This window comes from Haliaeetus albicilla, chromosome 14, assembly GCF_947461875.1.
Source record: "Haliaeetus albicilla chromosome 14, bHalAlb1.1, whole genome shotgun sequence".
Classification (NCBI taxonomy): Eukaryota; Metazoa; Chordata; class Aves; order Accipitriformes; family Accipitridae; genus Haliaeetus; species Haliaeetus albicilla.
In genome coordinates this window covers 25,605,051-25,627,237 of record NC_091496.1, presented here as the reverse complement: position 1 = coordinate 25,627,237, position 22,187 = coordinate 25,605,051, and the positions used below count along the sequence as shown (strand labels likewise).

The 22,187-nt window shown below is 40.8% G+C and overlaps 1 protein-coding gene across 6 annotated transcripts in view; it reads left to right on the top strand.

Annotated features, from left to right (window-relative positions):
* Positions 1–13,718, top strand: part of CPED1 (cadherin like and PC-esterase domain containing 1) — a 163,352-nt gene extending 149,634 nt beyond the window's left edge. For 4 of the 6 annotated variants that reach the window (XM_069802040.1, XM_069802039.1, XM_069802038.1 and 1 more), the window contains 2 exons: positions 1,394–1,540; positions 7,427–10,459. In XM_069802040.1, the coding sequence (XP_069658141.1) occupies positions 1,394–1,540; positions 7,427–7,654 (375 nt within the window). In that variant the 3' untranslated portion in view covers positions 7,655–10,459. Of the gene's footprint in view, positions 1–1,393; positions 1,541–7,426; positions 10,460–10,979 lie in introns of those variants that run through there. The other 2 variants (XM_069802043.1, XM_069802042.1) reach the window with 2 other exon arrangements.
* The last annotated feature ends 8,469 nt before the right edge of the window (positions 13,719–22,187 follow it).

The following is a 22,187-nucleotide window of genomic DNA, read 5'->3' as shown; positions in this document are numbered from 1 at the left end:
TGTTATTTGTATATTAATCGGATGTTACAGTCAGTTTAAATCATATCCAAGACTCTCAGAGTAACAGATGGGCTCATTTCAATGTGCTCTGTAACTCATTCAATTCAATATTTTTATTTACAATTTGGGCGGTAGTTCTCTATTGAACACATATAAAATGCGCGGATGAGACGGGGCTGGGAAGCGCCGGAGGGCAGAACGGAGTAAATGATGCCTACCAGTGCTCCAGCTATTCACAGGTGTTGAAAAGAGAAAATTATTAGCTTTCACAGTTTACGTACAGCACTCCTATCACACTGGGGACTGGCGCCAATGTCTTTTTGCAGCCATAACACACTGCTATATTCAGTGTATGACTTACTGCTGCTCGCACCCTTCTTTTCACTGTGGAGGCTGCCCTGTCAGATTTTGCCCATTTTTTCTAAGTTAGTACTATCTGCTTTGTCTCTACTGAATGTCTTCTTACTGATTCCAACCATTTCCTTAATTTATCCGGATGACCAAATTAGGATACAGTAGGGAAATCGTTGGCATCAAGATGATGCCATCAGTATGAGTTGTTGTAGCTCCTGCCATAGCTTTCAGCAGAGTTTAGTCCTAGGACGAAGCAGCAGAACTTTGATCGAAGGTAGGTGAGGAAAGCATAGAAAGAGTATTAAAGGCTTCCCAGGACTACCTTTTTCTGTTTCTCATCCAGTAAATTTATAAAACTCCAGAAATCAACTACAGTGCATAACTGACATTCTTTTCCCTTTCAATATTGGAATCATATGCCAAATTACCCATGTGGTTTGGGTGCTCTGGACTTCTGGATTACCCCAGCTACTCTTAAAGCCCTTCTGTCTGCAGTATCAAATCCACCGCCTTACCAGATTTATGGCTAACCTTTTTTCTGTTCCTGGCCTTCCTGCAGTATCCTGAGAATACTGAGAATAATCTGTTCTTCAGTATAACCGTTTCTAAAATACCCATAGCCCTATACTCCTTTTTAATCAACAGTCTCAATGACTTTGATTTGAAGCTGAATTTTTCTTTACAGGAACAATTTCACCATTTGTTGCAGACAACTTTATAATAGATTTTTTTTTTTCTGAATTACACCTCATATAGGCTAAATACATATTAAAAAGTTACCCAGTAATTATATTTTAAACAACATTGAAATCTTCCTATGAAGGAAGCTGCACAACTACTGAAAATTAATTATAAGTTCTGCAGAAGTCTACAACAGTCTTGGAGTAATAGCTATTTTCAAGATTGAATTTATAGTAATTCATGTCTGGAGTGTAACATAATTGCTTTATTCAAAATGCAGTTTTGCTATTCATTTCCATACAATAACCTTTAAACAGTCCTTCTGACAAGACATTGCAATATTTTATCTGGAATGCAGGCAGAAGTGCAAAACTTATGGAATGAAAACTTGATTCTTCTGGATACAGCAAAAAATTTCGGCTATGAAGTTGTTGACACCTTTGTCATCACCATGGGACGTTACAAAGAATTCCTGCAAGGGAAGTGTGGCTGCCATTTCCATGAGGTAATAGTTTACACTTGTATCATTCCCAGGTATTTAAGAGAGATTTTAACTGTCGGGTGCTTAGAAGGTATGCAACAAGGTTCACATACGTGACTCAAAGTTAGGCCTGAATAAAATCAATGGAGATAGCAGTTTGTATGGCAGCACTTGTCCCTCGCCGCTCAGAGTGCAACGCTGCCGGAAGATGGGCCGAACTGCTGTAGTGGTGATTCCTTGAAATAAAAACAAGCATGCTCTTCTGCAAAGGTAACCCCTGTAGAAGGATGTTGCACCGTTTCCAGGTTCTTATATTATTTGCTGTGCGTTACATATTCCTACTGCTTCCGCATGGACTCAGTTTATCTTTTTGCCATACCTCAGTCTCACAGGTTTTTTGTATGAAGCGTTCCTAACTAAGCAGCTCAGCAGAATCCCATCGAACCATAGGTACATTTAAAATGGAGCTTAAAATTGAAAGACCAACCTTAGTGCTGTATATGTTGTTGTATGTCTGAGAGAGAGTTATCTGGGGTAGTTACAGTGACCGACTATACAAACAGAAGCATAAGTCTCTTGTTCTCACTCACGCCCATAATTCTGGTTTCTTTTTTGTCTGAAATCTATAGAAATTCTGTCTTCTGTTTTCTAACTACTGGACTGGTGAAACGGGGACATGGCAAAATATGTGAGTAGGGCAGTTGAGAACATATCCTTCTCTTCTTTCAAAGTTCTGGCAAGGAATCTTCAAAATATATTACAAATGAGAGGAGCCCATGGATTAAATAAAAAAATGAATAAGCAAACACATTATTATATCTAGGCACAAAATCAGCCCAGAGGCTGCCAAACCAGTGAAAGTAAAGAGTTTGAAAAACACGATATTTAAAGTTTTTCTGGTTTCCTTTAAGATGTATTTTGAGTATGTGGTATGTCTTTTTATAGTGAGTGCTATTCCCCATCAGCAAAGGAGGGATCTGTTTTAGTTTTGATTTTCTTGTACCTTATGTATAGCAAATGAAGAAGTGCACCCCTAGTTTGGTGCAGGCAACCCTGAATGAAAACAGAGTATAATTTCTGAGTAGTCAAGTAAGCAGGTACCCTCTGCCATAAGGCTGATGACAGTAATTTTGCATATGAAAGTTAAAGAACTCTCACCACCAGACTATTCCTGTAGCTTCCAACCAAGTCCTTCCTCATACCCATGCCACCAACTTGTTGGTATAAAATGCCAGTTCCTAGGTTCCTGTTATGAGTGGTCAGTCTGCTGAGAATCCAAACGTGTCATTCATTGCCCTAAAGAAGAGCCATGAATATTACATTACTCCCTTTGGAAACCAGAAAAAGCTTTGAGGAATAAAGTAGGCTCCTATCTTTCCAGGTGCTTAGCTCCTGATTCCCAGTAAAAAATATTTCTTCAGTGAGAACTGGAATCATGCACTCAGACATCATCAGTAACCCCATGCCTCAATTCATTGCCAGATGTAAGGGCAGAGAAGCCTTCTGCTACTTCTATAGATAAAGTCATGTTTAGCACAGTAAGAAATTGCATGTGATGCTACAAGGATCTTCATTCTTATGAACCGAATCTGGGTTGTCTGTTTAACAAAAGACTAGGAAACTACCACAATTTATTCCATTAAAATCTGTTTAGGACCATAAAACTTGAACTGTCATATCTTTCAGGAAGATTGCATTTCCTCTGAGTGATCAAAGGAGAGAGGACACATGTAAGTTCTTTCACAGAATGTAATATAGAATGAAAAGAAATGGTTACCAAAAAGTTAAAACTGGAGGAAAAAAAAGGATGCAATGAAATAAGTCTCTTTGAAACCAAGAGTTAATGAATTTATGCTGTTTCACAGTCAGCTGGAGGCTTTGAGCCAGTAAAAAGCTACTAGTTGGAAGAAATCTCAAGAGTTTGGTTAATGACTAGAATAATGACACAAGCAATTTGTATCATTTAGAAGACAGAACTCCACAAGTTAATTCTTATGGCGAAAACCCTAGAACTTTTTTTCTTACCGTTATCAAAAGTGCACAAATATTAAAAAAGACTATCACCCATGCAAGTGAAATGCTAGCATTTTTCCAGCATGAATTTAGGAATTTGTTTTCTGCCAAAACAAATTACTTCAAATAAGAGAGACCACCAAATGTTTTCTGAACCTCTCAAGAGAAGGATAAAATCCATTTGCTTATTTTGCCAAGTCATGCCTATTTTTCTGTAAGCCTCACTCTTGGCCAGACCTGTTCCCAGGACCTGGACGTGTGCAGGGTTAACACAGGAGCTCCACAGAGCTTCACAGGTGCAAAGGTGGGCCATGACACCAGGAATAAAGTGGAAGCACTAACTTTTGCTGTGAAGAAATGTCAGGATAGCTATGATATATTTTTCTAAAAGATCCGAAAGAAGCAAAGACCTAAAAATAAGGTTTCCTTCATCAGACACCCACAGTATACACTGGAAAACAAAATATACTGTGGCTAATTAAACCTAGGAGTAGTTTAAAACAAACAAACAAACTGAAATTCAGTCGTGATGACTGAATTCAAGCATAGGCTCTGGCATGTCCTTGTGGTGTCTGCTGGCCAAGGACTAGCATAGCAAGCCTAACTTTTTTCTTGTAGCCAGTGGATTATATTTAATTCTTTCAGCCACAGCAGTCACCTTTGCATAAAGCAGAATAAAAACCGGAATAACTGTAAGGCTTTGATTTTTCTCCTTAAATATCACAGAGATATAATATCAGAGACAGTCTGCTGGACAACAAATGCGTTCCCAAAAGAGAGTGGGGAGGCAATCACCTGCCACTGGTTGGGCTTCTGCTCCAGTATGAGGCTCACTGGGACTGAGCAGAGGTTTGGGAGCGTTGTCAGACCCGTCTGACCTCACGTGCTGTGTGTCAACCTCACAGCTGGTTTCCACGTCAGGCTCCTCAGCAGCTCACATGTTTTCGGCCCATTGCCATGGCCTCTGTCCTGCTTTGGGACCAAACACAGCAGGCGTGGTTAGTTAACCGATCCTTTAATCTACTCTGCTCAGTACGTGAGAGAGGCACGAACGCAGCTGAGTCCAAATGGAGCTGGAAAAGAGGGAGTAGGTCACAGAGCAGATATTTATGCGATGGATAAATAGTCCCATGGAGTAAATGCCTCCCCCCATTTCACCCAAATGGCTGTATTGACCCTTTTTTGTCTAGAACCCAGATGTTGGTGTCTTCGTGGGTCATTGCTGATGCTCACCATTTCCACAGAGCTTTTGAGCGAAACAGAGACCTTCAAAGTGAAATATTTCAGATGCTTGGTATGGAATTGGGTGGAAAACAGCAGGGCGTGATCGGTCATCAGCATTTTTCATGCACTCCTCCATCATTTTGTATGAGCTCATGTGCAGATTTGGCCTTGTTTCTCTGCCGGAGGAATCTCAACAGAGAGTATGTGTTTCTAGGGAGGATCGGGGGAGAACAAGGCTCACAGAGCTCTTGTTAATGAGGCTTAAGAGGTTGTTGCACCTGAAAGAGGCATAGATGTGCCCAGGAGAATCTATCAGCCACCAAAACCCAGACCTGATCCTTGAGGAAAGCAAAAAGAAAGTCCTTGAATGCTTTTGATACCTCGTTAGTTTTAACAGTTTCGTCATCAGTTTATTTCTGCAACCTGGCAAATGGAGTTTCATCAGGTGCTGAAGCAGTTTGTGCTAGGAAAATGGCATTTTGCCTCCAAGGACGAAGCCAAGAACACTGTGTAAAACCCCAGCGCTTTTCATGTTTTAAGAGAACAGATGAGATGGATTAAATCTACTGCTTTGTACTTTCACTTTCTTTCTCTTAAAAAATGACCTCCTAAACTCCAGGAAGACAGCATCCTTCTGTAAATGCCACCTGAGCTAAAGCACGGCCATGCGAGAACAGAGGGCTGGCCATTCTGTGCAGTCAGAAAACAAGAACTGAAATGCATTCAGCAGTTCGCATTTAGTTCTCATTAGCTGGCCAAACAGAAAGCTATTTCCCCTGATTGTTCTGATAAATTATTTGAATTCCCACCAATGCACATCAGAGGGCCTCAGGTCTCCCAGATAGCATAGAAGTCCACAGCTCTGTAGACCCCACAATCTTCTCTCAGATTGCCAAGGGATCTGGACTCACAAAGGGAATATGTTGATCTGGGACAAAAAATCTTGCATAACTCTGGCACTTTCTGCCCAAACATACTTCTAGTTCTGTGCACACATGCAAACTTGATTTTTCAATTATGTCATTCTTCACAAATGCTTATGGAGATGTAGATTGGCCAGCAGTTATAAAGACCTCTATGGAACCTATTTTTTAATTCAGATTTATTTCCTAGTTTAATGGCAATGAAATCATAGTCACAACATAAAAACTAGCAACCTTGGGATTTTGGTATCTTAATCAGTGGCTGGCTGCTGGATGAACATTAGATTGCATTCCTGGGAGATTATGCCTAACAGGAATGCAGTTTGGGTGACTGGTTCAAGGTGGCATCGTTTTGAAATAGCTGTAAGATCTAAGGCACTAATTTAGAAAAATGAACCTCCAGTAATTGCCTGAAAACAAATAACAGCCCTTGGCTTAGCTGTATCAAATTGATCAGAGGATATATTAATTTTCTACATGGATAATTCCTGGTCTTTTTTTAGTTCAGCCAGCTCCTTCATAGCTTCTCTGCCCAGTCTTTCAAGCCTTTGCACATGTTATTCCTTCACTCACATTTAATTTTGTATGAGCTGCTTCATTATGAGCTGCACTATGTATAAACATTGTTTCTGATTGGCTGTTCAGTGACAGTAAATATACATTATATTTTTGAAAAGCTAATATGCTTCTGCATAAATATAAGCATTAATAAATGAAGTCTGCTTTTCAAGGGTCTGCTGTGATTGATATAGCAGGAAAAGTGATGGGTATCAGAGCTATCAAGTCAGCATGTATTTACTCTTTTAAAAATAAGTTAACCACTTGGCCTCTTTTCTGCTTTGTCTGGCTTTGCCAACGCCTGGGTTGGGGTCCTCTGTCCTGCATCTGCGCAAGGTTTTGAGGTTTTGTCTCTCTTGAAGTTGCTTCATTATTCATCAGTGACTGTGTGTTCACTGAGACGAGACCTTCAGCATCTCACAGGAGACCACCCCACCAGTCATTAGGCTCTGACAACCTTTCACTTTCTCTCTCGTTAGTCCATGGGTATTTGTTTATTCCATACAAATTAAACATGATAATCCCAGAGCTTTATACATATTTGGGGGGCCAAGGAAGAGCATTCTTCTGCACTAAGTTGCTGAACCACATTGTGGTTATGTCAGTGTGATGCCCCAGGGAGAGAGATGTTAAATTGCACCTTAATTCCCTTCTTGGAGAAACATGACACATGAGTGTTTTCATCTCAATGTGGAGCTGGGCCAGGTTTGCATCAAGACCTGAGAGTGAGACATTCTTGCAGGGCTCACAGCTGAGACACAGCATGTTCCTCAAGTGCTTGGGATCAGAGCAGGATTTAAACCTTCCTGCAAGTCAGGGCTGTCCTGAGTTTATTTTTTCCCATGGCAAAAATACAGACGAGCTGTTAAGTATGAATTTTGTTGTTCAGATAAATTGCCCTTAATGAAGAGAACAAAGTCTAATATATGAAGGCATTACAGAATCAGCCAACTGAGTGTAATGGGCCTGTACATTTAGATTTCAAGGCTTAAGTGAATAAGATCTTGCATTTCAATTAGTATGTACCATAGCAAGTTGGCCCACTAAAATACTGTTCGCGAGCAACTTGCAGCTCAACGTAAGAGTATCAGGACCTGCTTTGTGGAGAAGTGTCTCAGCATTTTTGTACACACAGCTCTGTGTCTTTCTAGGTGCAGGCAGAAAGCACTCACATATGTCACTTCTTTTGCAGGTGGTGAAATCCAATCCCTCTGAAGAAAGTCCGCACATAACAATGACGTTATCAAGGCACTATACACTGGGGAAATATCTTGGCAGTCAAAGCAAGCCATCACAACTGCAGGACTATGCAACAAATTCTCAGTCCCCATATCATGTCCGAGGCCCAATAAATCAAGTTTATTCTGAAATCCTTCTCAGCAGGCTCTGTGCAAGTAAGAGGGAGCTTGTCAGCACATAGCCTCTCTTGGATATAATGTTGGGCCTAGAGATGTGCCACTACCTGAGTGACAATTGAAGGACCATGGTGAATTTATGACATGCTTCCTCGGTTGGCTGCACACACCCCAACAGAGTCTGGGACATGTGGCATTTTTCCTAAAACTTTATGAAATCAAGATATGCCCTGGCAACTCTGTGGTGTCAAAATGGAAGATGTAGGGTTGCAAAGGAGAGGAGAGGGGAAGTTACTTGAACTGTTGCCAAAGGCTAGAACAGCTGTAGCTCAAGCAACTGTGTATTAATGATAGTAAAGAGAGAGAAATATATACACTTGAATGATTTGGAAAGGACTGCTTTAGCTCTTCAGCACTATCTAGTTTTCTATTTATAGAGACACTGTAATATTTGAATGTATTTAGAAACTGGCTACATTCCATTTTAAAGAGTTTTATTTTCTGTGGATGGGTTCCCCTTCAATGTCAAACCTTTTCTATTTAGACACTTGGTTTATACAACTTGAAAACGTCTATTAGCAATTTACTGATGATGTCAAGTTTTGAACTCTAGTGTTTTTAGTGAAAACACACCCCTTCTTTGTATCTTAGATGGAACAGATGTCTACTCTATTTTTTGCATGTTCTAAAGCTAATATAGGGGTAGATTACTTAGACTTGAGACTGATTATAACTGTCTTGATGTAACATGTAAATATAGTGAATATGTTAACATAACCTTATTTATGGTCCCAGTTTAGGAGACTGGCCATATGCAAGAAGACTGCTTAGATATGTACTTCAGTGTCTACCTTGACCTGTAAGCCAAACAGGTATTCTCCCTGCATGGAAGTGCCATTTCTTTTATGATTTTTTTGTAAAATACTTGCCCATGTGTGAAGCCAGTACCACAAACAGAAGAAAAATCCCCTTTGCAAGCACACATAAGAACTTTGGGATCTGGTTTTTAATTTGTCATAAGGCGCATGTGATGTGATGGGAGCAGGATATACTGCCTGCATCTCATGCTTGGCAGAGACAAGACCTTCTCTGAATGCCAGTTTCATGCTGTAGCCCAGCTACATCACCGGTGTTTGCAGACCGACTCTGGGTGGAACCCCAGGGAGAGGCTTTACCACCACAGTCCACTGATCCCCTGCCACAGCGTTGGCAGCACGCTCGTTCACAGTTGCGGTGCCCTGATGGGAAACCAAGCACGGTCCAGGCTTAGAGCTGGATGATGGGTTAATGGCACCCCATAAGACTGTTCTCCCTACAAATTATCCAGATAAGGATTTTTACGAATCCAGTCATGGAGCAGGCAAGCAAGGCACCACTCTCTCCCACCACGCACTGGAGAAGGGAGTCAGAACCAGGTAAGTACGAGCTTAACGAAGGATCCACCGAGCTCTGTGGCATGCTTCCCCCTTCACAATTTTACATATAATCCTCCACTAGCTTCTACTGCCTTTGGGAAAGGAAGATGCAAGCAATGTCAGGGAATAAATGAATTATAGCACAGAACTAATCACCATCTTACTGGCCTTAGTAGCACACAGAGGGGCTGCCCTATATAGATGTAGGGCTAGACATTCATGGCACCACATTTAGGATTTGCCAGAGATCCTTAAACTCAACATAGTCTGTATCCCCAGCTAAAGTTTTGTGAATTCTTGCTCCTTCAGATAAGATATGTAGAGGTATGATGGGAAATTGTCACTCAGTATGGAGTTTGGCTTCCGTAGGTGATAAGAGGATCCTCAAAAAGAAGATCTGGTGTATCTAATTTAGGAGACTTTTCAGTATATTGACAAAGCTCCTAATTTAGACAATGTCATTACATTTAGTGAGACAGTGTGATTATCTGTTACTGTATAATATGCTGCTGCTGTTCTTACAGTCAATGTCCCTGAATTTCTGTGTAAGGTTTTTCCTGGCATGGAGCTTTACATGAAAGACGGGTCAGGAGCTGTACATAAATACTGAAAATGTCAGCATTTGGTTTTGAGCAAAATGATTATCTAAGGAATATAATTGTATGTAAATGATATAATATATAATCTTGGGTCTGGAATTCCAGGGCTGCGCAACCTTAAAGCTGAAGGATTTTAAATCACATCATTAATATTAGTAGATGCAAAATGCAGCCAGATGTCTTTGGTATTAAGATGATCAATGATCGGTGTATTACAACTCTGCTTCTGTTAAGATTTTTTTTGTAGCTCATTTAAATCCACATGCTGTTACTGTTATTGTTCTGTACACAAATGTTTTTAAGGCATGAACTGGGTTTTTATGTTTGGGGTTTTTTTTAATCAAAGCCTATTACTGAAGCATCAGCTATATTGATGAAAAGGAAAGAGCTGACTTTGTTATACTGTACTGATACCAGCAAATGTGCAATTCATCACTTCTGGTTTCACCACAAAATGGTTTACATGTGCTGTACGCCCAGATGTCTTAATGTTTTCCAAATCTTAATATTTTTCAAAAGTATCGAGTGGAAATTTTCTTGTGTGTTTTCTATTTTTTACATGTCCATGTACACACATATGTCTGTACAAAGTCATTGGTACAATTTGCAAATTGATCTTTATTTAAATGAGTTATATAAGTTTTTTCTAACACCATATACAATCCATGTAATCTTGGGAAAAAACAAGGGGAATGCAGACTAAAACAGGTACCAAGGTACATTTTTCATTATTTAAGATATATCTAGCATCTCTAGGTATGTGAAAGAAGAGAGTTGAGATTGACATAGAAGCATCGCTTGCTTATACACATTAACATTTACAGATTATGACAATAAAAGAATTACCATGTTTGAATTCCAGTGAGAGCACATGTTGCAGTCAATGGTTTACTCTAGAATTATCACATCAGCTGTGACATTTTGCCTGAATAAGCATTGAAGTGTTCCTACTACATTAAGGCTGATTCATAATGTAGGACTTTTTACCCCCATATATTTACCTTAGTCCCATTACTTACCATTAAAATAGCAAAGGACCTAACTGTCAAGGTGACTTCCACCTCCTAATACAGACATGAATGGCCCTGGAATTGGTGGTAGGATTGAAATGATCAGGCTGGGGAACAAGTACAGCGAGAAGTGTTGTTTTCCTGCTCAAGCCTGCCCAGCAGCACATGGAGTTTAGAGTGGAGCCAGGGTATACTTTAAGCTACAGGTAGAGAGACTGGAACTGTGCTGCAAAAAAATAAATACTCTGACATACAGAGCAGTAATGTCAGCTATTATTGCATCCCTTTAACCTTTAGGTGAAGCTGCAGTATGATGTACCAGTGTCCAATGAGTTATAACTCCTCATCTCTCGTGTAACTCCACAGATGTTGAACAGTGATTCAGGTTTGAGCCTTGCAGGGTAGATGGCCACCATGATCAAGTCCATCTCAGTGAGTATCTTTGGAATAATTGGCTATAATAAAAAAGATTTCCCTGTTTGTAGGGAAATGCCTTGACAAATCAGCTTTGTCATCAGAGATGCTATATTACAAATATAGCTAGGAGCTGAAAGAATGGACTACGAATACTATTTTTACACTTAGTATTCATTTGAAAATGTTAATCTTCAGAATAATATCTTTCACACAGTTAAATATAAGGCCTTTATTTTTCTCTTCTGTGACGTATTAAAGGGACATCAAAGTCAATTTATTTGCTTAGTGGGTGGGGTAGTGGGGCATCCAATTACCTCAAGTTTGAAATAACCACTAATAGTTATGCTTCTGTTGCTATGCTGAGCCAAAGAGAATGCTTTGAAGATGCAGATATGTGTGATATTAAGTTGACTGCAGTCCAGGGATCTTTCAGATTACTTTTTTAGAGTAAAGCAATTTTTTAGAGGTGCAGTGAGCTATTTGGCATCGAGTCAAACTGCTAAACAAGCCTCTGTAGACTCACATGAAAAATATAGTCTTACCTTTTTGTTTGCCTGCTAGCCTTGCATCTGGGTTGTTTTACCTCACTGTTATGACTATCTGTACCTGCTCTACTCCACATCAGCCTTTCTTTCAGGTGACCTGAGAAGTTGCTGTTTCATCGTAGAAGCAACTTTTGGAAATCTGAGAGATGTTTGTTCCACATTCAGGCTGAATCTTCAAAATATCAATGTTATTATCTTAATGTTTTTGTCAATTCCAACAGCAAAAGATCTACTGATTGCAGCAGGGGTAGAGCAAGGCTCCTCTCTAGGGCAGTGATTTTCTCTGATGAATTTAAAACAGCCATGTTATGGTAAGTACTTAGCGTGCACTAGCACTTAGCTCTTCATGGAGCTTGCCTTTACTGAGCCAAACTCCATCTTTCAAACTCCACTGCCATCTTCGCCTGTGTAAACCTTCAAAACACCAGAACAGTCAGTGTATAATGCAGGCATACCTATGTATTGGTGCTGGTACATATCCTGCAGTATTTACTGGTACCTTCACTCTATCTATGGAACAAAAAAGACCTGACTACACAGTAGAAAGATGCTATGCGTTTTAGCCTTACTCGCCTGTGGTTTGGTGGTACTAGAAATAGTGTTACATGTGTCAGCCTAGGCCAGGACCTAGAACCAAGTGACCTCGGAAACTGCTCAAGTCATTAACTTGAATGGGCAAGATGGGCCCGCAGGGTCACAACAGGGGCTGCTGCAGCACCAGTTTCTACTGCGATGGGCTTCTCCCTTTTCTAGGTTCATTCATCTGGCTGCTTGGCCAGCTCCTCAGCAGCTGTGGGCAGCCCTTCTTGCAATCCCTCAAACATGTTCAACAGCCTTGGCAAGGTATACCCTGTTAAGTAGCACTGAACTGAAGATAAAGTGTATGTTTAAATAAAATCTGAACTGAGATCTTGGTGAAACACAGCACCTACCCAGCACCTCCTTGATTTCCTCTAGAATTGAACTGCTCTAATGAGGAGCAGAATTCAGTCCCTTTCATCTGAATCTCAGATAATGGGGGGTTTTCTCAACTTGTGACAAACTTTTTCCCCACTGCTTGCTTGCATGAAATAAAGGGAGGGATCTTCTCTGCATGCTCCCGCCTAACAGAGTGAAATGAGCTGCATTCACACAGTCACTTCAGTAGGCATTTCCTTCATATACCTCATTATGGGGACAAAATTTCTATGGCAGATAGTGTGTTCAATATTGTGATTCTTTTTTATCTGTCTTGAGCAGTGAGAGGCAATGCAGTTAAAACAGCCAGTGCCTGGCTCAGTGTCTGCCAGCACCGCCTGCCCCAGTGCTGCTGGGTTCTGGGTGAAGACAAGACTGCAGAACTAAAATCCTTGAGTGAAGAATCAAAAGGCTTTAGACACCTTTTGGCGAAGTCAGGGCAGTTCTGAAGAGCTCACTACAGATCAAGTGGGCAAAATTAAAGTCATCAGGAGCCCTTTAAAGTCAGTAAATTTTGTGTGATATTGCCAGGTTTTGAAGGCCAGATCTGCACTTGGCAGAGTTTCTCACTTGCCATGTTCTGAAAACGTCTTTTATCTTTTCTTTTGTACTTGTCATTATCAACTTCCATATTTCCATTATGATTCTCTGGGATTAAGGAGCTTAAAGTAATGTTTCTGCTCTGCCTGATAATGACTGTGCAGCCTCCCCAGATGGTAATCAAATTGTCTTATAGATCAGAGAAGTTTTACTATTTCTGCAGGGTTTTTCCTTCTACATGCCAGCTGCAAGGATCCTGTATGTTTACAGTTAATCGTCAATGGCTTTAGTTATAATAGCTTTAATGCGTCCAACGTATTCAAATAAACCTGCTGATCCCTATTTATCCTAATAGGACGGAAAGCACTTTAAACCTGAAAACTTGACCTTGCAAGTCATTAGACAATGCAGCACCCAGCATGGTCTAGCCCAGAACTGGCTTCCTTTAAAATAGAGAATCACAGTCATATCTTCATATATAATAATGTGATGTTGTCTCCTACTAAAGTTTTTACTGGAGTGATTACAATTTGAACATGATTTGTGTGGACTGATGGGTGGGTTTTTTCATCTCAGGGCCTTTGTTGAGCTCTCTTGACAGCAAATGGTATCTATTAGCTACTGTAAAACCCTGTTTCAACATCTTTTGTGCACTGTGTCCTGCCCAGTCATTATAAAATACATACATACAAGGGGATTTACTGCTCATGGTAAAAGGTTAAATCATAACAGGTCTTACTGCTCCACCCATTACTGGTCCCTAAATTCCACATTGCGTCATTTCTGTGCAGTAACAAGGAGTCCGGGTCTAGTAACCCCGTAATGCTGGCTGTCTGCATGGCTCCTCGGTCTCTAGAACAGTTCAGCACTGAAGCCCTGATGGAGCTATCAAAATAGTACACCTTCAGCTATGAAATGCATACAACAGAGCCTGCAGACATACTCAAAACATGCCTGTTGGGTCAAGTTCAGTCTGGAAGTCAAGGATGACAACTTCTAGAGACTATCTATTTGCAGGCACCAGAACCTGAATTCCGCCTTAACACTAGATATTTAACTGAGGCATTTTAATTATGAGTGTGGTCACACTAGGCTTCTTTGTACTCATCACAGAAAGACCAAGATCTGAATTATTCTCTAAAGGTGTCTATTACATCTACAATATTGCTTAGTGTACATGGAACCTGAAGTAATGCTCAGAATCGTCTGATAGGTGCCAAAGTTTTGAGAGATGAATGTCAGCTCAACAGAAGAGTGGCTGTGGGATTCACTGTGCAGGTAGAAGATGTTTTCACATCCCCACTCTGCCCATCTAGGCCAGGAACTTGATCACAAGCCCACCACCACCACCACCACCACCACCACCACCACCAGGACATGCTCCCCAGTACGACCTAGGGTGGTACATTCTCAACATCTGCTCCTGGAGCTCCTTGATTGTTTAACAGTGCGCTGGGTCAGAGGAAAGTCAGCCCTGCAGGTAACCTGGTGAGCAGAATATGTGATGGTAGTACGGGATATGCCGGTTCAAGACCCTTCATTTGGAAAAATGAAGAACAAATCTCCATGTACGGTTTTACAAGTGGTCTAGGTGAATGTCTCTCTTTCTGTGAGAAAGGCCAAACTGACAGGCACTTAACTCTAGAAAATAATAGAGATTCTCTTTCAGGTTTAGAAGCCAGATCAGAGATAGGTACCTGGTTGGTACCTGAGAGCTCCAGCTTCTAGCACTTATGCCTGTACTAGAAGTGGATGGCTGACTTTACTATGCAGTGAAAGCATCGAATAAGTGTTAAAAAACTGAGCCAAACACCTTGGTCACATACCCTATTTTGGCTCTATGAAGAAGAATTTACTGCTCTGAGCATCTCTCCACACATCACGCACACAAAACCGCCCCTGACATTACTGCCTTGTTACTTGGTGGTTTATAGCTGCTCATGTATTTGATCTCTAAATCATTTCATTCAAAACAATACAAGCTAGAAGAGACCTCTGTTAATTAAAGTGTGCATACTAACCTGGGCAATTTCAGACGGTTTGGGTTGGGCAGCTGCTAGATAGCAGCTATGCCAGTAGGTGAATGGTAGCATCCCTGAAGACATAGAGGGGAAAGGCAAATGCTGAGCTGGAGGTGGGATGGAGCTATCAATCTCTCCAAAAGTTAGCTGCAGACAGAAACAGCATCCTTCCCCACTGAAGTCCTGTTGATGGACTTGTTCTGCAGCTCCTGGGGTTTGAATGCCTGGCATCAAAGCAATATCCTTAAATTAATATGAATAAATACCTGCTACAAATACAAGTCTGTAAATGAGACAAAAAGGGTCAAAATCAGGAACTTCTAAACATTCGGTAACTATATCTAACTGTGCCTAGGGAGTCTGAGGGACTATAATGAGTCTATAAAAGAAGTTAACACCTGCTCCTCACACTTTTGTTAATTAAAATTCAGTAGAGATGCAAGTCATTTTGATGAGTGATCTGTTGCTCCACAGGAGCCAGTCTGGAGTGGAGGCTGTCTCGACAATGCCGCAATTACCACACTTTGTGTCCGGCATACCATCTTCAGTGCTGCTCCAGCCCAGGCTGTTGGGTTTTTTCCTAGGGTCCAACAGACAGAATATCAACCATTTAGTCATTATTTGTCCCTCCAGTTCACAGTTGTTTCTAGTTCGGACTGATACCCTCCAGAAAATCCATATTTTGACCGTGGGAAGGTCAGTTCAGGTGTGCTGACCTGCCTGTAAGGTATCAACACCCAAATAAAAGAACCACCGTCACAACACTACGGAGTACAGTCCTGCAGCTACTGGGAGAGAGTCGGTACAGTAGCACACCCTGATCTCTCACAAGCAAAGTGACTGAGGACTGTACGCCAGCCATGGACAGGACTTCCACATCTAGCAAGATTTCTCTTGTCCTGAAAAGGTGCTCCCTGCCATGGGCTTGCTGCAGTTTCTTCCATTTGGGAATGTAAGCCCTAGCCTTTCTCTCTCCACCATAACCAGGACCCTGCCTCCTTCTGGGGCTTGGGGAAGCTAGGATGATCCTGCCCTTTTCCATCATCCTGGCCACACATTTTCTGGGATGTTTGTAAGTGAAAACACCACGCTGACTATTTGTTGCCCTGTTCAAGGTTGTCATTGCCTCTGCTGGGCAAAGGCTTTCTACACAGACTGTGGAAGATCTCGTAAGGAAAACTGATGGGGAGAAAAGTCCTTTGGCACATTTAAGGTTTTGACAGTAATTCAGCCACAGACAGGTTGCTGAAGTGAAAAGTATGGCTAATGTCCAAGTGGCAGCGCCCTTCAATATAAAATGAAAGAATAATCAAGGCTTGATTTACAAGGGCTCTGGTAAAAATGCTATGATGCAGCACTGGTAGATTTTTCCCTATTTGTGTCTTAAAATCTTTCACCAAGTAATATTGAGGGACCTAGCCTTATTATTTTTTTTTTAGTTTCAGTTGGAATACTTGCAGGCTGTTTCTCACCACACAACAATATTGATGGCAGTGCAAGCTATTCTCAACAGACAGAAATCTAAGGTCCAATCTTGGCTTGTTCAGGCATGATATCTTAACACTTTTGAAGAAAAAGAAGGTACCCAGCAGAGTGCTCAGTGTCTTTCCAGGTTATTGTTGACAGATTTAGAGACAACTACTATGAAAGCATCTAAGCAAATGCCCTGTCATGACCACATATTCAGCTTCTATTAATGGACCTGTTTTCTGGATCCATAAATATTTTATGGCTGTCTAGTCAAGAATGCAGATAATGCTGTTTGGTATTAATGTCTTGCACATAGTTCCAATATGTGGACCAGCTACCTGGGTCCTTTTCCTCATGTCTAGACTCCTTCCTCCAACTGTTCACATTTTCATTTGAAAAGACCCCCCCAAAAGGGCTTCCCGATGGCCAGAAAATGACAAACCTCTGAAGCCCAAAGTTCTTCAGATTTGCTCATGCTTTACTTGGATGCACACATCGCTCTGTATGAACATGACTGCATGCAAGCAATCCATGGGCTCTCCTGGCTCATCTTGATGAGTCCTGCAAACAAACAATTCCTGTTCTATTACAAAAACATTCCCAGGCTTTTCCTTTTTCTACCTTTCATTGAATATTCCTTTGTAAAATCTTTCAGCCTTTCTTTTCTGCTTCCATCATTTTGCCTTACTTCTCATGGGGTTTCATGCTTTCCACCTCCCCCTCGCCTTGTCTGTGAACAGCTGATTGAGTTCATTTTTCCAGTCTCCACACACCACCTTAGCCTGCTGACTAGTGTTCAGTTCTCAGCTGGTGAAGCTGTGGTCTCCATCAGCTTTATTTTGGTGGACAAGTGGTGAAGGCTTTGTGAGCGAGCCGGTGTGCCTCTCTGCTGCAACCACTTTCACAAGGATTACAGACTATCTTGCCAGCAAACAGAAGGGGCAAGTTGCACAGTTTGTTTCCTCAGGTCAGAGGGAGCTGTACAGCCGACTTAAAAGGACTTCCACATCTCAGCAAGCCTCTGGACTCAGCATGCCTCTCCTGAGCTAAGACTCCTAACTTGTGTTTATGGCTGGGGTCCACTGCATGACTAAAATCTGTTAGAAGCAAAAGTTGTGAGAAGATGAAAATTAAAGTAAGGTGGGAATGCATTTCAGTTTTCCATGTTCTCTCACAAGAGCCACCTCTTCCTTCATCTCCCTTGTTTTGTTTGACAGCAAATGAATTTCATCAAATCTCTATTTTCATAGCAATGCGTCCTACCTACCCTTTTATATTCCATCCCCTGTGCCTGTATAGGTGAAATTACATGGTGTATTTACACGGCCATGTCCTCCTTTTTCAGTTGGTCCTAATATAGTGACAGTGTACTAAAGGAAGGAAAGTTTTGTGTTGTTGAGGTGGAGACCCCTGATTTAAATAGGTGGAGCTGTATTCCTGTAACATAGCAGATTCGGGATTTTGGTGAGTAAATTGCACCAACTCTCACACTCACACGTGCGTAAGTGGTCTCAGGAGTGTTATTGTAAAGCAGTCTACCTTGTAACACATCACCTTGGCATACAGCTTTAAGTGTCTTAAAGCTTACTTCTATAAAAAAGTCGTTTCCATAGCTCCTGGCCACTTTCTGAAACTCACAGATTCTGCAGCTAGGGAGTAGTTTCACCTCTGATTGTTTTTTTTTTAAACCAGTTTGCTTATTTTTGTAAGGCAGGTAAATTTAAAGTTAATATACAGCCCCTCTATAGCCACAAATAATACAATGAAACTTTGTCCTCCAATATTGCTGCAGGGATCTGATCCAGTAGACACTTACTGTTAAGTTTATATGACATAAATATAGTCTGATATAGTTTGATTCAGCAGACATTTATTTTTCTGCTTTATTTATACTGTACAGATAGTGTCATTTATTCCTTGAAAGTAGTCACAGATATAAAACAGAGACCATATGGAATATTTGCAAGCTCTGGGTGTTTTTATAACCAGATCTGTGAATATGTTCCTCTCTGTTTTGAATACATATGACTCACTTAACATTTTGTATTTAGGCTTCCCTTCTAACTATGCTACATTAGTTTTTGCTATTGCCAGTTTCTATAAGAGTACAATTCATCTTTACTGCTAAAGTGGAAATTATTTACTCTCTGTCCAAATTCAGTTTATATTTTTGTTTTGACTTCATCAGTGTATTTTTACCTCTCATTTTCTACATTTACTAGAAGGAGAGCATTAATGGAGACATAGTTGGCATTGCTAACAATAGCATTTTCAATCTCAAATGTAAAAATAAAATTAATACATCAGTGCTTCAGACCCATGATAATATAAAATTTGCGACAGCTACATTAAAACAAAATATATTGAATTCTCTTTCATATATTTTTGCACTCGAATCACACGCTTAAGCTTCCTCTGCAATCATGAAAGCTTTTAATCACGTGTCCATTAATTTGTACTTCAAAAGACAAGCCAAGGATCACCAAGTCAGTCTGCAAATCTTTCCTATTGAGTCACCTATATTATTGGCCAGCATATTATGATATCATGGATAGCCTGACGGTTAGAACAACAAGAAGTGCACGGAGATACTGGATTTGCATGGTAACCAAGTCAGCTTTCTGATAATAAAAATAGAAAGCCTCTCTCACTTTCCTCCCCTTTGCTCCAACAGATACTAAAGAAGTGTAACAGGCCTTGGAAAACACGAGATGAGGTGAAGATAGTGATAGTCATTTCCAGAAAACTGGCTCATTTTTCCTTCTTTTTTTGGTGTTGGACCGGGCCTGTTGTATATCATTGTGATATTTCTCCATGAATGAACGGACTCTCTTGGGACCCTTACGGATAACACCCTCCAGGGTGCGGCTGAAGAGGGTGTATGTTCCATTAAAACACAGATAATGGGATGTCTGATGCTGTAAAGCAATTCTGAGTAATCATACATAGCTTACACTTAAATTTCATTATCCAGATGTATTTCCTAATCATTTCTGTAGAAATAGCCATAGATATAAAAAAAATCAGCAACAGTAATGAAGTACCTGTTAGGTGCTAACACATGAAAGTGCCAAGCAGAGCTGGGGCAGAGTGATGAGACGGAATAAATTCTACTGCAACTGCTGAGGATTCTTAGGAAATACAATAGATTAATATTTACACAAATGAGAAATTAAAGGACTTGATGGTCCTGTCTGTTGTCCTTCACTACCTAAAGGGCAGGAAAATTCTGAATCACAAGATAATTGAATTTTCTGAGCAATAATGAGGATTGAAAGCGTTTGCCGTAAGCATATTGAAACTATATAAATACGCCTAATTTCTAGACAGAAGAAGTCATTAACTTCGTGTTGAGGCTGTAAATAAATTGTTCATTCAAGAGGGAAACTTAATACAGTGCGCGCTATTAAAAACAGATATTTATGGCACCACAGCACTTAATTTTACAGCTGTGTTTGTGAGCTCCTTTACGCTTCATCTGGGGAATCTTTCGCATACCACAGGAACTGCAACCGGCGAGAGATCCCAGCCCTCCGGGCAGCAGCCCTGTCTCCGCAGGACGGGCAAGGAAAGGCAGAGGGAGTGACAAATGGCCGGACTCCACCGTCAGGGTCAGGATTAGCCACGGCACTGTGAAGGGGCAGAGACCCTTCCTTCAGAGCTGCTGGTGTTTATGGAGTCCTGGCATCACCCGGACCCTCCAGGGCAGCATCGGCCCACGTCCCCTCTCCTAGCAAAGACTGACTGGCTGTGCTAGCTCCCGGACGGGGTTGGGGTGGAGGGTGCCTTGCCCTACTCTCCGGGTGGATCCCAAGGCAAGTTTACTACTGCCCGTGCCGGGCTAAGGGATGCTCCCCTCTGCTCACGTGAGTAGGGGAAACTGTAGATGCTCAAGCTCCACACTGAACCCCTTTTCACTGGTGGTCACTGGAGACTGTTGCAGCTGTTGAACTGCTCAAATAGCTCAAAAGACAAGAGCCAAAGTAAGTTTCCAAATAAATACTTATCAGGACAATAAGAAACTACCTGTGGGAAGGGCATAAAAAACACAAAAAACATCCCCAAACAACCTAAATTATTCCCTTTTATCCCCACCAGCCTTAACTTTCCCGTGATTTAGGCCTATGCTATTACAAGATTTCTGAGATGTCAAGCCCCAGCTACTTTGATAACCCGCCAGTTTAGCAGAGAGTTCAATTAGCTGGGGACAGCCTAAACCCTGTAGACTTTGGCACCTTGCCTGCGGCTGCACACATTTTAAACCACAACCACCCTGCCTTATGCAACAGTGGATAAATATCACAGCTGCAGGGATATAACAAGGGTAAGATTTCCAAAGCTGAAAGACTCTCTGTGACAACAGTGCTAAAAGGTTTAAGTGGGTTCAAATACTCCAGTGCCAGACCCAGCCAAAAAAAAAAACATGTTGGAAAGAGAGGAGGGGATCACTAAGGAGAGGAAATAAGAAGGTGGCTCAGGAAATAGGTAACATGTAACCCTGATTTAGCAAGATTTAGTAAGATTCAAGGCAGGATTTGATGTTTATCAGCAAACCCAATCAAAAATATTGCAAGTGATATAAAACCTGCTAGTTCAAGGCAACCTGTAACCATATGACATTAAAATGAACCTTTATGAAGGAACAGATTATGTTCTTTCTAGGTAATTTCTTGCACCTTGATTTTAAGATCTGCTGTGCTCATTATCAGTGAAGAGATATAATTTTACATGGGCCTTAGATTACACAGAACATAACTATATGATTTTTTAATTTTTATTTTATTTATTTTATTTTTTTCAATCAAAAAGTGCTAAGTGAGAATGAGGCAAGATGTGAAGCAAGGATTATTGAAGGCCTAAAAGAAAAATGCCAAGGCAAAGAAGATAAAATTAATGTACCAAAATGAGTAAGATCATTGAAATTGTGAGAAAGGGTGTGTAATGAATGATTTGAATCCCATGCTTGGGATTTTTTAAATGCTGTCATATAACTTGAAAGACTGTTAACTTGAAAAATTAGGCCATTCATTTTTTCCTATCACCACCACATTGTGGGTAGCAAGTGACTACATGCATTCTGGGGTTGCTGACACAATACCATTCCCTCCCATTTGTTCCTAAGCTTCCTTCTTTTGAAACTGGCCTTGTAGGTAAATTCACATGTATGATGAAAGTAGTGTGATGACTGGACCAAATGCTTTATGGATTAGGCACACATCCATGCCTCGATGAATGAGAATATAATAAATTGAGTGCCAGCTTTGTGTTATGACAGTTACAGAGTAGGTTCTCTTGTTTCTGTCGTTATCCTCACTGAAAGGAGAAGTAACTCATTAGAAGTGGAATTAGCAATGAAAAACTGAGGTCCTGATCATGGTTTTGATGATGATGATGTGACATCTGACACCAGCAAACTAAACATCTCTCTGAATCTCAGTTCTCTCATCACAGGATGGCATTAGTTCTGTACATGTGAATCATGTCACTATTATGAGTGAGATATACGTGCTATATGAGATGTTATGAGATATAACAACATTATTGCTATAATTATTGTGTGGAAAGTGTTAATGCAAATTAGTAGCTGGGGCAGGAATATGAACAGAGTTGCAGACGGCGCTGCT